A 21,769-nucleotide genomic window follows, 5' to 3' on the forward strand; every position below is an offset into this window, starting at 1 on the left:
ATTACTGCATGCATGCATTTTTTTCAATTCAAATTGCAAATTATCAAGGGGTACTGTAGACAACTTGATTCTAACTAATAACATGTATTGAGATGCTACTTCAAGCGATATTTAAATTTACAGTTTATCTCTCAAGTTGAAGTTTCGAGTAAGCGATTATTCTCATCTCATGTATCAATCTAAATATAATAACTGAGCTGATTATGTGCTTCTTTCGTCCGTGAACCTCCTTCTCCATATATATCATTCCATTCCTTCAACCTGTTCATCATTGATCCTTCTGCAGCAAAACTTGCAGTCACCTGTATTTTACACATACACCTATCTAGGTAAGCCACCCAAATCAAGTATAAATGCATTGTTTGGATAAACAACTCGATTCAACGCTTACAGTGTAAGCGCTTATTATACAAGTGCTTATGTATAAACTATAAGTTGTCATTAAAAGCTGTCCTAGAGAGCTTATAGAAATAAGATTAAAACAATTTATGGACATGTTAAAAGTTGTTTCCATAAGTTCTTCCAAAAAGTCTCACAAGTGATTATGTCAGTAGATAAGCTTAAATAAGCTAATAGAGACAAGACAAGCCTTAACTATACAACAATTGAAGTGAGCAGTTTAAATTCCAACTCACCTTATTCTTTGCCTGTCTCATGTCTTCCATGTTTAAAGGTCTGAGGGAAACCACTTGATTATCCTTCTCCTGTTGCAGTAGCTCCTTAACGGGGCGATAAGCTGCCGTCGTGCACAGATTCTGTTTACAGAAATTAAGGTCAATATATCATCACTACCACAAACCATAAGTAAGGAATAAGAAATAGAGAATGAGAAACAAAATGAACCATAAGATCACTTCCACTAAATCCTTCTGTCATAGTTGAGAGCTCTTTGAAGTCTATATCATCATGGTTTTCCTCAGCTAAGATAGTTTTCAATATAGTTTCCCTGTTCTCAGCAGACGGAAGACCTACCATGATCCTGCTCAAAATTAACATCAATGCAGATGATGAAGATAATGAATGCTTGTCCTTGTTCAAATGAAAAGAAAAAAAAAATAATATTGAAGTTGAGCAGGAGCAATAAACGATCGTGGTTCTACCTGCGCTGGAACCGTCTTATAACTGCTTCATCAAGGTCAAATGGCATGTTGGTGGCACCAAGAACAATAATTCTCTCATCAGGTTTTGACAATAGTCCATCCCAACGGGACATGAATTCATTTTTAATGCTTCTCATTGTGTTGCTTCCAGATTCAGACCCCCTCTGCGCAAGCATGCTATCAATTTCATCAATGAAAATAACAGTTGGGGCAACCTTTGCTGCTAGAGAAAACAAAGCCCGGACACTCTTTTCAGATTGTCCGAACCACTTGTGAATGATGGATGACGCAGAGACGTTGATGAAACTGGCTCCAGCTTCGTTTGCAATTGCCTTTGCAAGCATAGTTTTTCCTGTACCGGGAGGTCCAAAAAGCAATACACCTTTACACTGCTTCAGAATCCCGTGACCTTTGAATAGATCAGGTCTTCTAATGGGAAGCATAACCGCTTCTTGAAGTGATTCTTTAACATCATCCAATGCTCCAATATCTGAAAAAGACACCTTTATCTCATTTGCAGGAATAAGGTCTTGTCTTATGTTCTCCTCGAAGTCAGTGTCATCACAAGATCTCTGCAAGCATGCATAAATTAACGGCATTGCAAAACAAACAGAAATGAGTTAAATATAAAGGTCTAAAATTAGAAACTGATCATACATCTACTTTTGAAGAAACTTTGTCTTTATTTGACCATTTTGAAGAAACTTTGTCTTTCTTTGACCCTCCTTCTCCATACATATCATTCCATGCCTTCAACTTGTTCATCATTGATCCTTCTTCAGCAAAACTTGCAGCCACCTGTATTTACACATAATTACAGGGTAAGGCACCTCAATCAACTACATGTGCCTTGTTTGTTTGGATAAACAACTTAATTCAATGGATATAGCGTAAGCGCTTTTTATATAAATGCTTAAAGTCCAATTCACCTTATTCTTTGCCTGTCTCATGTCTTCCATGTTTAAAGGCCTCAGGGAAACCACTTGATTATCCTTCTCCTGTTGCAGTAGCTCCTCAACACGGCGATAAGCTGCAGTCGTGCACAGATTCTGTTTACAGAAATTAAGGTCAATATATCATCACTAACCACAAACCAGAAGTAGGGAATAATAAATAGAGAATGAGCAACAAAATGAACCTTAAGATCACTTCCACTATATCCTTCTGTCATAGTTGAGAGCTCTTTGAAGTCTATATCTTCGTGTTTTTCCGCAGCTAAGATAGTTTTCAAGATCATTTCCCTGTCCTCAGCAGACGGAAGACCAACCATGATCCTGCTCAAAATTAACATCAACGCAGATGATGAAGATAATGAATGCCTGTCCTTGTTCAAATGAAAAGAAAAAAAAAATAATATTGAAGTTGAGCAGGAGCAATCAACGATCGTGGTTCTACCTGCGCTGGAACCGCCTTATAATTGCTTCATCAAGGTCAAATGGCATATTGGTGGCACCAAGAACAATAATCCTGTCATCAGGTTTTGACAATAGTCCATCCCAACGGGACATGAATTCCTTTTGAACCCTTCTCATTGCAGACCGTTGTCCAAGCATGCTATCAACTTCATCAATGAAAATAATAGTCGGGGCAACCTTTGCTGCTAGTGAAAACAGAGCTCGGACGTTCTTTTCAGATTGTCCGTCCCACACTGATTGGATTGTGGACGAAGAGACATTGATGAAACTTGCTCCAGCTTCATTTGCAATTGCCTTTGCAAGCATTGTTTTTCCTGTACCGGGAGGTCCAAAAAGCAATACACCTTTACATGGCTTCAAAACTCCATTAGCTTTGAATAAATCTGGTCTTCTAAGGGGAAGCATAACTGCTTCTTGAAGTGATGCTTTAACAATATCCAATGCACCAATATCTGAAAAAGTCACCTTTATCTCCTTTGCAGGGATAAGCTCTTGTCTTATGCACTTCTCATAGGCATTGTCAGGCTCCTTTGAATCTTTTTTACTTTCACCCTCCTGGAACACCTTCAATACATGGCACAAACTGCATATGTCCAATATTAGTAACCAGAAAACAAATTCTCTTAAGAGTTACATAACCAACCATTGCCAAGAAATTTACCTCTCAGCAGATATAATTAGCTTTCCATTTCGGTACTCTGGATTTTTGTTCTCCATTAATTGATAAAAAATTGCAGATGCCGCGATCTCTTTGATGAGATCACTGAGTTTCATAATGTCTTTATGGACGATAGAATTCAAGTCTTCACATTCAATGTTATTTTCTGCAAGCACTTTAGTAATGAGGTTTCGGTTATGTTCCAACTGAGTCTTTTTCACGGCCTCTTCTTGTTGGTCTTTCCAGGTTTTGAGATGAGTCTTATCTTCAGGCAGTTTGATCTCAATGTTGTAAGGGAATAACATAGTGAGTCTTTTATCAACTTTTGTACATTTATCTTCTGACTCATAAGTCCGAGAACCAAGTACCAACACTGTACCTGAAAGTTTTTTTAATAGATTTTGGAACAATCCGTACATCCTATTTGAATGAAGAAAGATCTTCTCAACATCCTTGATGTACAAGATAACAGAATCAGATTCTGATATAAAAACCAGTACCTGAAAAAATTGCAATAGTTTTTCTTGTTAAAACTGAACTTACACAATGTCACCAAAATTTCATCAACTATGATATTTTCTTTGATACAAAATAAATTGGAGCTTTGAAAAGCATTCAGTGATATAATCACCTTGTAGAGTGAATCTAGGAAACAATTTTCATCAAAACAGAAGCTGTTTGTACACTTCAAAGGAGCTGAAAACAAAAACGGAAGCAGTAAGGATTTTGAAGTCATGAACGAATAAACACCGAAACAAGTACTTATATAAATCAAGAAATATCATGTTCAGAAACTTCCTTTAGTACCTGTAGTTGAACTAACTGGTTCTTTTGTAGGCCATTCGTATTTCTTCTGCAACTTTATAAGGAAAACATGAAAAGTATGGTTAAATATATAACACAAAAATCAGAGAAAATGAAGTGGAAAGATGTAAAACACTACCTCCGAAGAGAAGTAATTAACATCGAGAACCAGTAACTTCGATTCAAAGTAATGTGCTAAAGCTTTGGCGAGATTTTCCTGATAAAATTCTTCAAAATTAAAATATCAACAGTGTTAGTTGTATGATTTGAAAACAGAAATAGTTTTTTTTTTTCTTTCTTGCATTACAAGGAAGAACTTATACATAATAATATACCTGCAGGTCCAGAAAGCAAAATAGATTGGCTTATTGGCGAAAGGTTCCGCGTGTGCTCGGTTAAACGATGTTGTTTTAAATGAACATATCCAGCACTTGTCAACAAAATTTTGATTTTTTCACTGTAATTTCAATCATCATATGGAAACATAAGTGGAGAGTTAATCAGGAAAAACAAAGGTTGTTCTTGGCATATGTATGAATCAGGAAAATAGTTTTTCACATCAAATTCCTCCAAGGCTAGACCAATTCCACATGTGACATTATGCTAAAAGATTGTCCATAGTTCATGAAACTACAATGTTGTTAAGATTTATGTTTTTAAAATAGAAGCTGAATATATAATACCAAGATATAGTGATCAACAAATATAAGATTTATTTGGCGCACACGAATCTAACAAAAGAATACTCTCTGGTTCTAAATATAAGAAAACGTTGATTGATTCAAAATTTGGATCAAACACATCAACTATTGTTGACCAAACTTTCTCTTATACTTAAGACCGAACATCATATATATCAGATTTGAGCTAACTCATCCTTACAAAACCAGTTTGTAAGCTGATGATGGCTCTTACTTGTAAACCTATGTTCGGGCCATCTTGAATCCGATGTAGGACTTCTTAACATCATATCACACAGAAAATTGCAAAAAGCTAGAAAAAGAATAAAGACAAAGTCTTTGAAAGTAAATAACCTAACACGTTGACATTACCTTAAGAAATAAGGAAAGTCCTTGAATGTGACTCCACTATCCTTTCCTTCATTGACTAGTTTCATGAGTTCCATCACAATCGTCTTGTCATCATATTTACGACGGCATCTAATAGTATCCCATATTCCCACACCCACAGTCAACCCAGTAAAAACACCTAAGATAGATAACACAGCTTTATCATCCATCTCTATCGATCACTACCTTCTCTTCCTGTAACGCAAGAAAAGGTAATAGAATCCAAGTTTGCAACTTTTAACACAATGACTATCGATTCTCACAAATAAAACCTATGCATAAACACTTGCGGCAACAATAATATACACTGTTATGAGTCTACTATATATATAATATTTGCTATTGTGATTGTGACTGACTCATAATGTGAAGTTTGTTTTTATAGCCCGTTTATATTGTCGAGAATAATGTTTACATTTTTTTTTGCCAATCAATGTTTAAATATCTTTTAAATTTTTTTTTGTACAATCTTTTAAATATTTTAGATTTAAATATATTTTAGATTTGTGTTTAAAATAGATATTATTATAAACTAGCGGTAAGTTTGTTACGATAAGTTTGTTACAGTAAGTTTGTTAATAAAAGATTTTTGTTTGCTAAAAAAGTATGTGTCTTATGTTTTTTTGGGTGAGTTTGTTAATAAAACGTTTTTTTTGGCTTGTCACCTCACCAATCAGTTTTCTTTTATTTTTAATTTTTTTTGTCAGTTTTTCTTTTCAATTTTTTTTCCAGTTTTTTTTTTTTTTTACAACCTCATTCCCCATTAAAAAAAAAGAAAAACTAGTTTGTTAAGGATTTGTTTTTTTAGTCTGTTAATGTTAATAATTAAATGAGTTAAATACGTTTTTAGTCCCTATATTTTTTTTACGGTGAAAAAATATCCTACATTTTTTTCCATTAACACTTTTGGTCCTAGCTATTAAAATTTTAACAGACTTGCCACCTATTTTTACTAAAAAATAAATTTAATTTAATTTAACTATAAAAAAACAAAATAAACTCTTTTTTATAAGCACAAAAACAAAATAAACTTAATAAACATATATAGAGGAAAAAGTGTTGTGTCTAATGGTTGTTTTTGCTAAGTTTAGTATTGTTAATTATTAACATTAACCAACTAAAAAAACAAATTTTTAACAAATTAGTTTTTTTTTTTAATTGGGAATGAGATTGCCAAAAAATAATATGGAATTTCTTTTTTTAAAAAAACTGATCAGTGACATGGCAAGCCCAAAAAAAATAAAAAAACATGTGGCAGTGACGTGGCACTGCCACACATCACCCTTTAACCCATGTGGAGGGCATGGACTAGAAACATTGAGTGATGAAACTTCAAGGACCAAAAAATGTGAAAACAAATTTCAGGGACTAAAACGAAAATTCTGTGAAACTATAGGGACCAAAAATATATTTAACCCTAAATTCTTTCACAAACCCCTTCAAGATCTATATCAAGAAGATATATTATTCTTCAATTTTATCATTAATCAGAAACGAGACGATCATTTTTTCCACTAATTAATTCTCATCTAATTTCATTTTGTATGTTTTCTTTTTTCATGTAGAATTTTCTTAGGGTTCGTTGACTTTTCTTCAATTTTTCCTCTTTGATTCAAGACCTTTATACTATTATTATAAGGTCAAGATTCTTATATGGTGAATAATCCGTATTGTATCCACATCAAAAAAATAAGCGCACGATGTCTTCGGAGAAAAGTAAACACAAATACCCTTTGTAACTATTTTTTTTTTAATATTTATAAATATTCTTTGGGTATGTTTGTTTCAAGTTCTTTTGTAGATTTTTAGATACGTAGGTGCGATAGATAAAGCCGGAAGGAAGATGATCGAGGCTATGCTTCAATCTAGAGCTGTCAAAAAGGGTCGGGCTATCAGGTCGGTCCATTAGTCCTATTATTTTACACGGGTCGGATTTCATAAAAGGGAGGCCGGACCTTATCGGGCCGGACCTTATCGGGTTAGGCTTTTTATGGGCCGTCATGGGCCGGCCCACAGGCTTTTGGGCCGGCCCCTTAAAGAATTAAAAAAATTATTTAAAAAAATTCTATAATATTTTATTGTTATATTTTGGTCCTATTTTTATGCATAAATTCATATATAATTTTTTATTTTATTTTTGTTGTTTTATTGTTATTATTTGTGTTTTGTTCCTATCTATAATTTGTTTTATTCTTATTTTTAAGCATATCATCTTTTTATTTTATTTTTAAATTTTTTTTTGTGCAATTACAACGAAGGATATAAAACTCGGAATATGGTTATTTTAATGCTATCATCTTTTTATTGTATTTATTTTATATTCTTTCTATATTTTTGTTTTTTTTACTTAAATTACAATGGATGAATGCAAGATATAAAACTTGGAATTTTTTTTTGTAGTAATAATAATAATAATATGACAAAAAACTTATTGGATTAGAATGAGATTATTTGTTAGAGATTCTTTTGTTTGTTTGATGAGGATAAAGAGGAAAATATTGTTGTTTGGGAGATTATGTGAGAAAATATAGGGATACAAATGATCTTCTTAAAGATTTAGTTGAAAAGTATAACATAAATTTAGTAGAATATGTTTTTTTTTTAAAAAAAAATACTATGAAAATTAGTTGGCCGGCCCATCGGGCCATGAAGGCTTTTGCTTATCGGGTCAGGCTAAGCAGGCCGGCCATGAAGTTAACGGGACGGGCTGGGCCGGCCCCTTTGACAGTTCTACTTGAATTTCTCGAGAAAGATTTAGCTTGATCGTGTTTATTATTAATTTGTTTAGAAATTCTCTAGTTGCCTTCAGCTGAATATATTAATTTACTATGTTACAATTGTTATAATTGTAAATGAAACTTTGTTCAATAATTTTAGTGCATTCAGATTCAGTCATGTATGTTTCGACTAAATATACTAGATAAAGAAGAAAAAAATTCCAAAGAAAAATGGTGGAAATAAAAATTCTCATGAGTCATGAGCATGAGAATAAACTCATGCAACTTACCAATTTACATATATTATAAAAGTTTCCAGAAATATTTAAATTTAATCAAACACATTTCTTTTAAAACAAAACATAGGAATAAAATTCTCATCTTTATATTTTGAAAAAAGTTATTTTCAAAAATAAATTTAATAAACTTTGAAAGAAACATAATTTATTTATCTTCATAAAAAAACAAAACAACGTGCGCAAACTAGTTCAAGATTGATTGAATCAAAATCAATGGTAAGTTGGTAACAGCAAAGCAACCACCATCAAAGAAAATTCTTGGTCAAGTTTTGCCTATTTCAAATTTTGAACAGAACATTTATTCATGTTCATGTCAATATGCTAACAATCTTTAGTGAACAAAGTATATAATGCATTAAAGTACTAATAAATATTAGGAACATTTCATTATGATTAACTAGTGGTTGAAATTTCTTGATCCAAATATAGCTACTAGTTTCCAAATTTTTGGTACTCTCTTATCCAATTTGAGACCTATAATAATTTGATAATAATTCCAGTGAGTTAAAAACAATACATTGAAATGACCAAATGCAAAGAACTCTCTTGAATATTTTGATGCATTGTATGATTAGATAGTTAAATCATGCACATATTTTGGTAAGCATATATATGAAGATAATTATTATATAATGCTTTATTTGTGACTTAAAGTTTATCTCTCTTGCATATATAAGCAATTGCTATGGACAACATATGCATGCATTTATGTCCCCTTGATTGTTTTGTTCATGTACACAGTCTCATAATTCAATTGTATTCATCCACTTGGCACTTGCAGTGTTGATTCTATAACATTTACAATGGTACTTCTATCTCTTGATAAAATTCAGAGTTCGATCGCGAGGTTAGAAAAGTTTTTCAAAGAATTATTTTTATAAGGAATCAAACTTGGGTTTTTCCGAACAATCCATCTTAGGGGAGCTTATATTCACTCACTTGAACTCAATGTCTTGATTTGATAAAATACAATTTAATTAAATGCTCATTAAAAAAAAGTACAATTTAAATGCTATGGAATTTGATCGTTCCTTGTGAGATATCTTTTTAGTTAATTTTTAGGGCATGTTTGGATGAGTTAATTTTGAGCTTATGTGAAACAGCTGATGTAAATAAATAATTTTTATGTATTGTTATAAGCTTGTGAAGGAAGATAATTTATGAAGAAAAAAACTTATGAAAATACAATTTTTGTTAGTTAGAACTTATGAATTAGCATAAAAACTTATTTATTTACATAAACTATTTTTCATAAGCTCAAAAATAAGTCAATCCAAACGGACCCTCAGTTAATTTCTATGAGCTTAGTATTAGTGTTTAACTAGAGTTAATTTGAATAAAGTACATTTTTTAAAATCCACCATCTTCGAATTACGACCAATGTTGTTGATTTGTTGAAAGCTCACCTTAATGTCCAATCTCGCTCGCATCTGAAAGCATGCAACTTAGATTGCGAGACCTAGAGATCAATCCTGTGAGTTTTGTTCGCGCCGCAATATGACGCGAATGACTCATATTGCAAGGCTCTATTTTACGTAATGTATAAAGGATTTTTAAATTTTAACACGATTTTGGAGCTCTTCTGGCATGCATTGACCAACAGAAATTAAATGGCCAGACCATCTTGGAAGAAAAAAAGGAGAAAGTCAACCCAAGAGACTGAAATTTTATCATCTACCAACCGTATTCCATGTTGAATAATACTCTTATAATTCTATGAACTTTATGTTCTTTAACATTAAATTCATACTAATAATTTTAAACAAAGTCAACTCATCCCTAACAATGGACCGAAACTTAGCTATTCATCTTATTAGGAAAATGAATTGAGATGATTTTGGTGAAATTCTCTTTTTGAATTGTTTATGAACTATATTTGTTCTTAATGTTTTTTTTTTTTGACAACTGATTCAATGATGATAGTTTATCCTTTTTTTTTTTGTGGTAACCCTTTGGTTCCGGAGGAATGGAATCCCGATAATCTAGAGTTCGGCTGCAAATTAAGTAAGTCTGGCCAATAACCCATTTGGGTTGGTGCATTTGTATTGGCTTGAGACCTGAGAGTGTATTCCTCTTGAGGTCTGAGGTTCGATTTTCTCTGGCGCCAATTTGAGTGGGCTAATTTACCTTCTTCTTCAAAAAAAAAAATAAGTCTAGCCAAATATTATTTCCCTAGAAATCGAACTCGAATTCTTCGAAAGATAATGCTTAATCTTGTTTGAGGTCCGCTAAGATATTAGTGATCAATTTTAAGGTTATATATTCTTATCACTAAGATGTTAGTTAAGATTAGAATAGTTTAGTTTAACCATGGTATGCCATATCAATGGATTGTCTTTTGTATAAAGAAATCAACAATGTAGTGTAGGGTGTATAAAGTAGGATTTGGATTTCCTGCTTCATCAAAACAGTCAAATTTTAAATTAATTATCAAGATCGTTTTTACTTAATTTTATTAAGGGTAATCCAAACCGTTCAATTTCAAATCAGAAATCTTTCATTGCGGCAAATTATATGCAAACACAAAAAAACAAAATTTGACATCTCTAATTGACACCGTACACAATCATGTAGTCAAAATGTAGTAGATTATAGTGTTTTACGCAAATTGAGATTGATCCAAATTTGTAACTAAATACATAAAAATAAATTAATTCATTTTTTCTTATATTTTATGATAGAGCAGTAGTATTTTAATTATACAAAATACAATGTCACCAATTGGTTTTTTTGTTCAGAAAACATTTCTCATAAGTATATTTATTTATTTATATAAATAAATAAATACATAAGGATTCTTTTAGCTTACACTTCTAATTATTGAAGGAACTTTACATACTAAATTAGAAGGGGAAAAAAAAAGAAAAAGCAGATTCTTATCGGCAGCAAAAGTGTTCCTCCCCCTATCAACAAGATTATTAAAAAAAAATGAAAAAAGAATTTTTCATTCTTTTTTGGAAATTTTTGAATGCTTTGAATAATGACACACCAACCACATATCCTTTAAGCAGAGAAGCATGGAGACAACATGAGTGGCTGACGATGATTTGGTCTCATACTTCTTCACATCACATGGGATTGTTGTTTCTTCATCTTTCCATTTTATCTTATTCCATTGACTTGAACCATATCATGCCACCAATTGAAAAATAAAATAAATACTCTCTCCATCTTAAAATATAAACAAAAATGGGTCAGCAAAAATTAATGTATCTGGTCAAAATTTTACACCAGATACATCAACTTTTGTTGACCAATTTTTACTTATATTTTGGAACAGAGAGAGTATAAAAAGCTTCTAAAAGAAATGAAAAAAGCTTAGCTACAAAAAATCAACAATAAAGTAGCATCTGTTTTTCATCATAGGATTAAAAAGTTTTGCTAAGACATAATCAAATTTAATCCCATCTCATTTATCTTCATTTCTTCACTATGCAGCATCCTTAACTCATTCTTTCTGTCATAAAAGAAATGTCATATGTTAGTACACCAGAAAAAATATACATAATTCTAGAAAAAAAATCCAGTTAAAATTTCCTTATAATTTATTTGGGATGGAATATTTATGTTCTAAATATGTATACATACCAATGGATCTTTTGCAATGTAGAACAGCTTCATGTATAGAGCTTTCAGAATCACAAGACATTCTCCAATCATCTGCAGAAAAAGCTACACTAATTCTTGGAGATGATTCTGAATTATAGTATCTTCTATTCATTAGAGCATCACTTCTTTTAGCAACAGTTTCATTATTTGAACATGATTTATGACCCCTTAATTTTCTACATAAAGGCCTTAAGAAATTTAGATACTTCTGAAATATTCTTCTTGATAGTGTTCTGCATCTTTTTAAAGAAGAACATCTAGCATGACCAAGATGAACCACAACGCCTTTTGTTGCATCTGAAGATGAATTGAGAGTTGTATTGGATTCTAAGGCTTCATATTCTTCCATTTTCAAAGATTCAACAAAGAAAGGCATAAGGTAACCATTTGAAAAGAGTTCATCTGCATGAACAAGAGTACTAAGAGGGGATTCTGAAGTTTGAAAATCAAATTTGTTTGAATCATGTAAATTCTTGAAGAATCTTTTAGATGGTGGCATTCTTGGATCCATCTCAATGAAGGAAGCTTCATCATATGCATCAAGAGTTGTTCTAAAGGAACTATCTAGGCTTTCTAGTGATGGCTTTAGGTTTACTAACCAACTGTAAGAGAAACTTTCAATGGAAAGAGGCTGTGAAGTTTCCATAGTTGCAAGTTGTTTTCTCTCAAGGAATGTTTTTCAAATTTGAAAGTGGAAAACAAGGGGATAGAAGGTAGGTGTATAGCTAGAGAAGACACTTCTCTTATGCACATATATATTGACTTGTACACACACATAACACCCCTTATATATAATCTCTCTCCAACAATTGGTCATGTGGCTGGCTTTGCAACAGACAATAAGTTTTTCTTTTAGCAGCCACTTTATTGTGCGAAATATCCATCTACTTTGTCGATGACTAATCTCCGTCAAAAAACCTGACTTGCAAGAGACCTTGCTTAAACCTGAGTCTCTCCTCCCAATCACTTTTTTTTTTAATCCACGAGACTCGTTTCCGAGATCTTTCTTAAAAGATTCGAGTCCAGTTAGGATTATTATAAAAAAACAAAAAATAAACAGCACTAAAAAGAATCAAACTATGACTGACCGTTCACAAACTGAGTTGAACTAGTTGGACTCAGATCAGTTCGCGAACTATCTTCACCGTTCGATTATTTTTAGTGTGGTTTTGTTTGGATTAACAGTGAGATTCCCTTTTTAGTTATTTTTTTTTAATGGTCCTAGTACCAGATAAACAATAGAAATCTGGTACAAATATGTTTCCAAAGAATTGTTTCAATTCAGAAACGGTCCAGTTTGAAAACACAAAACCGATACACCAAACCCTTATAGTAATTCGGCTCAGAACAAACCATTAACAATTTGGTTCATTTTTTACCGAACTTTTGTACCAATTTATTTTGACTCGGTTTTCCTCCTAAACCGAACCATGAACACTCTTAGTCCAACTCCACTAACATCAAAGTAATGTTGATAGAGACCACAAGTTTTAATAATTGGAAATAAGAAAAGTAGAAAAGAAAAAAAAAAAAAAGTGAGCCCCCCACCATACTCATAATGTCATGTTTCATCGTTAGTTAGCCTCACCTTTCCTTTTTAATCATTTGTTGCTTTAAATTTTTCATAAAGGGGGTTGGTTTGTTTCTGGACTTGGTCTAATTATCAAATCAGAAAATCACAGTCAAGAAAGAGGTACATTCATATTATTCATATATATATATGGTAAATAGAAATTCAGAAAAACCAATAAGAGCCAGCTTTTATTGAATTACAATGTTGCCTTTAAGCTTTTGTTGAGTAAATTAAAAGCTTAAAAAGCAATCAAAGGGAATCTTTGCAAATTACACATGCTCAATTATCAATAATTAAATCAATATTCTATATAAACTAAATGTGCAATATGGTTGATTATATTTAAGTTTTATGTTCTGTTATTCTATTGTCTTTTTTGTTCTGTGTAATATTAGTATTTGGATGGATATAACCACTATGTATGGTGATTTCATCACTCTGATTATAACATTTCAACTGCTCTCCAAGCCTGCAACATAAGGCTGAACCTAAATTATAAAATAATTGTACTATATGTATTATGTGCATGTAACCTATACAATCACTGATAAAATATTTGATTGAACCATTATTATATGTATAAGGTACACAACACTATTGTTTCAGTAAGAGTGTAAAAGCAGAGAAATTAATAGAAGAGTTAATGAGTATGGATTTTTTTTTCAGAACTTGAACCTTGAACTTTTAACTCTTTAACTCATTTAACCCTTAGCTCAAACTAGTTGAGCTACCACGCCCCACCCAATGAGTATAAATTTATCTAGAGTAAATTTACTCTCTAAAATTACTTGAATGATTAATTACTATAAATGGAACAATTGTGATGGATTGTTAGTGTAAAAGAACTTACCTTGTGCATAATATTTAATCTCTTATTATAAATTATAAACTTAAAATGCAAAATAAAACTAAGATTTAATTTAATCTCAAATAAAATGCAAAAATACGAATAAAGAAATGGATTTGCATAGTGCCATGTGGCACTAATAAATCACAATTCACAAACACAAGAACAAATGTAGTACTGAAAGGTGATGGACATGTTCTTTCTCTTTTTAAAAGTCAAGACACAAATTGATAAGCTACATCATAACTTCACCACCAATTGGTGTACGTGGCACTATTGCTGTCCTTCAACAAGTTTAAGTGTTTAACATATCCTAAATCCGAAAGAATAACTATCATGAGGATATAAAGATTCTAGTCAAAATAAAGAAAGCTATCATGAGTTTTTTACAGTATGGAATTTTTAGGCTTTTTCCTCCACTAACAGCTGAGAGGTGCTGCATATAACCTCTTTTTCAGGTTTCAACTGTCTCCTTTTCTTCATAGCCGCCACCTCCACCTTAACCTAGTTTTTTTTTTTCTTGATCTACCAAGGAGGGGTGGTTTTAGGGTCAATTTTTGACCCAAAATCACCCCTCATAATTGTTTTTCCTTTTCTTTTTATTTAAATAAGTGATCTTCACATTGATCAAGTTTTTCTTTTGTGTTTTCTTTTTTGTGATTTCACCGTCTGAGTGCGGCGTTGTGTTGTTCGTCGTCTTGTGCGACGTTTTTGTTGTCCCGTATTGTTGCGGTGTTCATTTGATTTCTATTGAAAAGATCGGCTTCAGTCAATTACAGATTCAACCAATGATTTGGGCTTCAACGCTGCAGATCCGGAGGCATGGATACTTCAGTGACTTTAACTTTATCATATTATTTGTTGTAGGCATTTTGCCGTTGTATGCTATTAACTCGGATGCTGTGAGTTTTGTTCGCAGATTCATCCTTTATGTTTTTAGCGATGTTGATTTCGTGGTTGTATTTGATGTAATCTATCAATTTGAATGAATGAATATCATTTTGTTATTGTCAAAAAACTGTGTTTGGGATACCTTTTTTCAACTTTATTTGAAGTATCTCATGATATAATTACTTGTATAACTATTCGAAAGAGTACATAAAAGTGGTCATTTTTCATAATTTTTCTTCAACATCATAGTGTATGATTCGTATTACGGTGAGTATGCCAGAATCATGGTGATCCATCGTGATTTTTCAAAAGCTACGCTACGTAACTTCTGCAAAATCATGGTGAATAAATGTGATCCTGGCATACCACCAAAAAGATGATAATTATTTTTTTCACCACCAAAAAAAATATAATTTGTCAAAACAACTAATTTCAAAAGAAAATTTACAAGGTAAATGTAAAGTTAGTGGTTATGTTAGTTTTTCGGGATCAAACCTGAGACCTCCTCCTTATAACTCCTCCAATGTCCTTAGCTCACCAGCCGGCACACGTCAAATGTTGAAACACAGAAATAATTTGTCAACTTACCTATACAAACATATTAGTCCTAGAGTGACAAATTGATTTTAAGTAAATGTACAATAATTTATATTTGAATACATTTATACAAAAGTAAATTAAACGATAAATTTATGAGCTTTATATTTTTATAATGTAGTAGTAATATATGTTGTAAATAAATAGTAAATATTATATTATTATTAGTAATAAAAAATGAATATGTGTTTATAAGTGACGACAATCCTCACCTTACAAGCCGGTTTTGTAAGGTGAGGATTGCCCTCACTTATAAACACATATTCAGGTCATCTCGCAACTGATGTGTGACTTAACAATATATTTATAAACTTTTGCATGATAAATGCTATCACATGATTAATTAAGTTGCGCTCTCAAAAATGATTAAGTTGCAGACCAAAATACCCCCTAAATAAATGTATATAAAGGGTAAGTCATTGTCATCCCAAAATGAACGAAATGGCTTTATAAAGCAAAATTCTGAAATTATAAAATAGCAGACAAGGGACCCTGCGGTTGTCTGATAAAGTAAACAAGAACAAAGTTTCCTGGGACACAAGTTAGTAAGCCAGCATAGCAAATGACTTAAAACCAATTGGTCCCCAGTTTTATGTCCCCATTTAAGACAATATGTATTTTCTACTAAATACAACTATCATTAATGCCGTCTAATTCTGAAAAGAATGTTACACTGTTCTAGCAAGCACCAAGGACCCCAAATATAGGCTGAAGTAGTTTTGATATAAATTGACAGAATAATACAGTTGCAGATAGATTTCACAATGGAGAATCGTGACAACCAGCTCATTAGCTGGTAAAATGTGGCTATACGCAATTTGCAAACCACGTGCATTCATTCCAAAACTATCCACAGTGGGTCCTGGTTGAAATGATGTTCACACTTAAGAGGCTACCAACAATTATTCGATTCTGTACTGCTAAAATAATACAAACTCTGAATTTTTCCTGTTCAGTTATACTTAGTTATTCAGATGTATGAGAATACCGGGTGGGATGGGTAGCTCAACTGGTTTGAGCGAAGGGCTAAAGGAGTTAAGGAGTTAAAGGTTCATGATGTATTGTCAAAGGATATGGATTCTCTTCTTTTCTCCCTTATGTTAGGAGAGAGAGATAGACACATAAACCATTGTGTACTCAATGTTTGTTTAGGTATACAATTCCTCAAAAGTTGTTTTTGTCTTCGAACGTGAGGGAGAAAAGGGGAGGAAAAATTGATGAACTTGATACCCCTTGGAGAATAGACAAATTACAAATACATGTGAGCATAGACAATGCACATGACTCAATAAGTCAATAACAGATCTAAGATAAACTCGATACCATTTGGAGCCAAGTCTAGCTCCACCTCATGGCATCTCAAGGAGTAAGAATTGCACACAAGCCTTATCTCCAATTTATGTAGGATCTCAACATATTCCCCCAAGCCCTGCACAATTAAGGTACTGAATGATGCAATGACAAGTATTACTGTTGGTGGTCGAGTAATAGATCTATGATAAGCTCCAATACCATTTTGAGCCAAGTCTAACTCAACCTCAAAAACTAGTTCAAGGGATAAAGATTATTTAAGCCTTATGATGACTACTTGGTCATAATTTTCATCTATGTACGATTTCAACAGTCAACACGCCCCCTTTGCATCAATGAAGTTACTAAAAGATGCAACGAAGTTAATGCAAGGTAGCCATAATGAACACTGCAAGGTAACCATTCAAATAATAATATTAGAACTCTCTTAAGTAAAACCGCAATGCCATAAAAATTGTTTGAAGGGACAAATCACTTGCTACGACGGTGATCCAAGTGTGCCATTTGCATGTTACTGTATAATAGTGTTCATGTGTAAAGTTGGAAACAAAATATCAGAAGTAAAGAAGAGTGAAAAATATATATATTATTTCATGAGATCAAGAAATACAAAAGCATTCCACAAACTATGCAACAACATTGATGGCAAGAGGTTCCTAGACCGTACAAAGATAGCACCCATAACCAAGCCAAGCAATACAAGGGGAAGCATCCTTTGAATGTTAAAATGTGCGAAGGCAAATGCTACTGAGCTAACTAATACTGCACTCCACACAGGCATGTACCTGGTTAAAGATGGGAGAAGGAAACCACGAAAGACAACCTCCTCCCATATTGGGGCGCAAACTGTAACTACCACTGCATAGAGGGCCATTGCCACAGGGTCTCTTGCTACAATGGATTGCTCTACACTTGAGACCGTAACTGGAGCATATTGAAGAACAGGCCACAAATTTAGGTTCATTTGTGACAGATGATTGATGAGGGGGAACATGAGACAGCCTAAACCGACATCAAACTGCCACTTCCCCTTGAGTTCAAATTTGAACCAGTCAGATGAGAGTGGTTTAAACTTTGCAAGACAGCGATGAAGTATTGCTATCCCAACCACACCTTCGGCAACATCTGTCAAGAGGCTGTACAATGCTTGTCCTCTGTATGAAAGAGTTTCCTTTCTAAACCCAGCTGTGTAAGCTAAAAATGGCACTATCCAAGAACCTACTAACCAGAATGAGGCAATCCAGAGGAGCATAACCTGCAGAACCCAACTTAGTTTGCTTCCTAACAACGTGATTTCACAAATTAAAAAATATTATGTATGTACGTGGAATAGGAACAGAATTGTAACTATGACATCAATAATAACCCCTGCCAAATCAACTGCTATAATTATTAAATAAGTGTAATTATTTTACACTTAATTTTTTTTTATAAGAAAAGAAGTTATTATTCATTATTTTATGTTTGTTTAAATATTTTCATTATTATTGAAACTGGTAAATGTTTATAACAGTGATTTTTAACCACAAATCATTATTTGCCTCTGAGACGAAGGGATAACTCTTATCGTTTTTCCAGAAAGAAAATAGGGTAAAGTTGTATAATCATCTCAATCCTGGTAGTCAGGAATCTACATTGATCCCAACAGAAACAGGAAGGGACATTCTTAGTTATGGGGGATCAGAGGCTGAATGGTGAAGAGGCTGGAATGAATCCGCAAACTGGAGTGCCGAACATACTTGAAACATAGATAACAGTAATAATGATATACAAGTGATAAGAAAGGATACACTTTACCTGAACAATGGTCTTTGCTGTCCAAGGAACTTTCCAGGGTTCAACACGAAGAACAGTATTTATGATCTGGAATGTTAAAAACAATACTTTTATTATTTCTGAGACACTCTAAATATGTGTGCATTGCTAAACTCGTATGTTTTTACTTTTTGATTCCACCTAATTGCAAAATTGAAAGATAGAAATGAAAAGAAAGAACATAATTTTATAGAAAGAATAAGAGAGAAAACTCCCCTCGAAGGGTTTCCCCTTCTACAATAGAGCCACTTCTCTATTCATGCTACGTTTGTCAATTTAAATGCCTTTCTCTACTCGTATTTCTCCTATTTATACAATTTTTTCCATTTAACAAGTATTTATTTATATTTTTGGCAAAAGTATTTTCCCTTTAACCACTTAAATGCCCTATTATCCTGAAGGCAGCAATCTGAAATTTGAAAATGCAGGACACAAATTTTCGTGTCTGAAAGTGGTGAAAGGTATGCTAAAACTTCATTGCTACAACCAATCTGTGAATTTTAGCCTCTGGATTGGCAAATTCGATTGCCTTGATGTGCAACTTCCCCGCTTCTACAAGAGAACCACTGCTCTATTCACTCAATGTTTACAAATCTAAATGCCTTTCTCTGCTCTTATATCTTCTCTATTTAAACAAAATACTCCCTCCAAATCTAACTACTTAACTGTCCAGGTATCCTAACAAAATCTTACTTTAGACATGGTTTTAAAACTAAGAAAGGAACAAACCTTTGTTAGAAACACAACAAAATTTCCGTATGGATAGTATATTGCTAAATGGGAAGGAGAACAAACACAAAGGTAACTCCAGGTTCTTCAGATTCTTCCCAGCAATAAAATCAGAACAGCATGTCAAATTTGTAGGGAAAATTGCAGGATGTGTAAATTGGCGAGCCAATAGACAATAAGATCGGTAAGGCTTAAGAAGATGAAAATTTTGAGCTAATTGAAACACCTTTCTTTCCACTACTACTTCCTTCCTTGCTATACTTATTGTAATAGAAAGCTATATACTTTTTGTGTTGGAACTTAATATTCAAGGGTGATTAGGTTATGGACTCATATTTAATTAGCTAAACACTATGACAAATAGCTTAGAATTTTCCAAAAAATTTCCACTTGGTGACCTCTCTTAGTAATATGATAACCAACCACTATGACAAGGCTCGCCTTTGAGCGCATGATATAAATGAAAAAGGAGAAAAAACACAATGATTTTCCTTTGTTAACATAAACTGGGAAGAGACAACTTCAAATGATTAAAGTAAAAGACATAGCAAACGAATAGCTTCCGAGTTTATACTGACTATTATCTCAAGAAATAAAATGAATACCGTATGAAGAGAAACAAGCCAATCTTTTTTCAAGTCTTTGGACTGATCCCCTTTAAACTTCACCAAATCATCTGATAATTTATCTTGTTTGAACTCGGAGTCATTAGTCTCAGGTGGATTGTTTTCATTCCTAAAACACCAAACTCTACATTTCTGGAATAGACAAATGATTCACATCAGATTAATAAATAAATAAATAAAAATTCCAATCCAACTTCATATACACCAAGTTGCTAACTACTGATCTCACATATCAATCCAATTACATTAAATTAAATCTCTTAATAGTAGTAATTAAAAAAATTGAACATACCAATTAAACATGAAGTTCAACTAAAATAATAAATTAAAAAAGTAATTTTTTGTTAGCAAATTTTGTCAAAAACAAATCTTGAAGAAATGGGAAGGTAAATATGAGTGAAAAAGAGAAAGAGAGGGTAGTTAGCTTACGTTTGTAGATAAGGTGAATGATGATTGGAATGAAATGCGAGAAACCCTAGAATTGTGGCGGCTAATTGGGAGAGAGAAAGGGAGTGAAGAAGAAATTGTGGTTGTGGACATGGTTATTGATAGTTGCAATTCGGATTTTGATTGATTGATTGATGAATTGAAATGAGTTGTTGTTCGCGTACAGTTACAGTTATGAAGGAATTGTAGTTACCGCCATTTTTGTGATCGGAATGGAACTAAAATTGATCCCATACTCTCCACTCGTGTCGTGCCCAAACAAAGATAACTAATGAACCAACCTTTTCAATTTTTCTATTTTTCTTACCCTTTCACAAGGGATGGATTGATTGTGACAATGATTCTTTGTATGATCCAACTTTTTCCTTTCAAAAATGGATAAAATCAAATTTTATCGGGTGTATTTTTAGTTTTAATTTTTAGAGATTAATTAATTAATTTATTTTTTTCTTTGTTCTTCTAATAAATTGTTTTTTGATAGATAGATGAATTTTTCTTTTTTTGGCTACGAGAGCTAATTAAAGAAAAGAAAAAACCAAAAAGAAAGGAAAAATAAAAAGAAAAACAAGATCAAAGGGATTATTCGTGAAAAATAAATAAATTAAGTTGCGCTTTTATTTAGAGGAAAAGTGTTAATTGAGAAGCGAGATCAAGTCATTAGGTTTGATCTAATGGTGAAAGATTTGGATAGTATATCAGAGGTTCTGAGTTCAATCATCAACTCATTTTAAACCAAAAAAATTGAGAGGCGAGATCATGGAACATACAACATAGCATATAATTCGGCCAACAAGATGTATGAAGAGTTCTGAATGAAGCCAGCAAAGCCTGATAAATAAAAGTCGAAGTTCTTTCGATGTCTTCAAGCCCACCAAATAATGGTTGAGAAAGCACACACGCTTGTAACCTATGAAGTACAGACTCCGACACGGACACCGCGAAACGACACGGACACCACGACACCGCTAATGTAAAAAATATTGGACACCGACACCGCTACATATTTATAAAACATATAAATTGAGAATCAAAATATATATATACATGTAAATCTAACTTGAACAAGTTATTTTTTAAAAAAAGTTTTAAAACAAGATATGATAATATTTTACCTTTATTTATCCATCTACGATCGAAAAAACTAAAAATATCGTAATCAAAATGTAATGTCTTCAATCCCTCATTGATCAATATTGTTGTTTCTACACATCTTTAACTCTTGTAGATATGTCTAATATGTGCCTAAAGAGAGTATAAGCAA

General features: G+C 32.6%; 3 protein-coding genes across 3 annotated transcripts; all 3 read right to left on the bottom strand.

Annotated features, from left to right (window-relative positions):
* Positions 1–179: 179 nt before the first annotated feature.
* Positions 180–5,217, bottom strand: LOC123913080 (cell division cycle protein 48 homolog). The gene is made up of 14 exons (XM_045963684.1): positions 5,030–5,217; positions 4,313–4,434; positions 4,117–4,205; positions 3,981–4,032; positions 3,805–3,869; positions 3,177–3,673; positions 2,496–3,098; positions 2,239–2,374; positions 2,030–2,149; positions 1,758–1,898; positions 1,101–1,672; positions 844–979; positions 636–755; positions 180–302 (listed from the first exon to the last, which is right to left on the bottom strand). Exons 1-14 carry the CDS (start codon positions 5,215–5,217, stop codon positions 180–182), a joined length of 2,964 nt encoding a protein of 987 aa, XP_045819640.1.
* A 5,571-nt stretch (positions 5,218–10,788) lies between these two features.
* On the bottom strand, positions 10,789–12,700 carry LOC123903939 (probable membrane-associated kinase regulator 6). Its single transcript, XM_045953663.1, has 2 exons — positions 11,652–12,700; positions 10,789–11,520 (listed from the first exon to the last, which is right to left on the bottom strand). Exons 1-2 carry the CDS (start codon positions 12,316–12,318, stop codon positions 11,507–11,509), a joined length of 681 nt encoding a protein of 226 aa, XP_045809619.1. The 5' UTR covers positions 12,319–12,700; the 3' UTR covers positions 10,789–11,506.
* A 4,752-nt stretch (positions 12,701–17,452) lies between these two features.
* LOC123904024 lies at positions 17,453–20,922 on the bottom strand. Its single transcript, XM_045953747.1, has 4 exons — positions 20,491–20,922; positions 20,041–20,193; positions 18,689–18,754; positions 17,453–18,146 (listed from the first exon to the last, which is right to left on the bottom strand). The coding sequence occupies exons 1-4, from the start codon at positions 20,599–20,601 to the stop codon at positions 17,478–17,480; spliced, it is 999 nt and encodes a 332-aa protein (XP_045809703.1). The 5' UTR covers positions 20,602–20,922; the 3' UTR covers positions 17,453–17,477.
* Between the last annotated feature and the right edge of the window lie 847 nt (positions 20,923–21,769).

Source organism: Trifolium pratense, linkage group LG1 (genome assembly GCF_020283565.1).
Source record: "Trifolium pratense cultivar HEN17-A07 linkage group LG1, ARS_RC_1.1, whole genome shotgun sequence".
Lineage (NCBI taxonomy): Eukaryota > Viridiplantae > Streptophyta > Magnoliopsida > Fabales > Fabaceae > Trifolium > Trifolium pratense.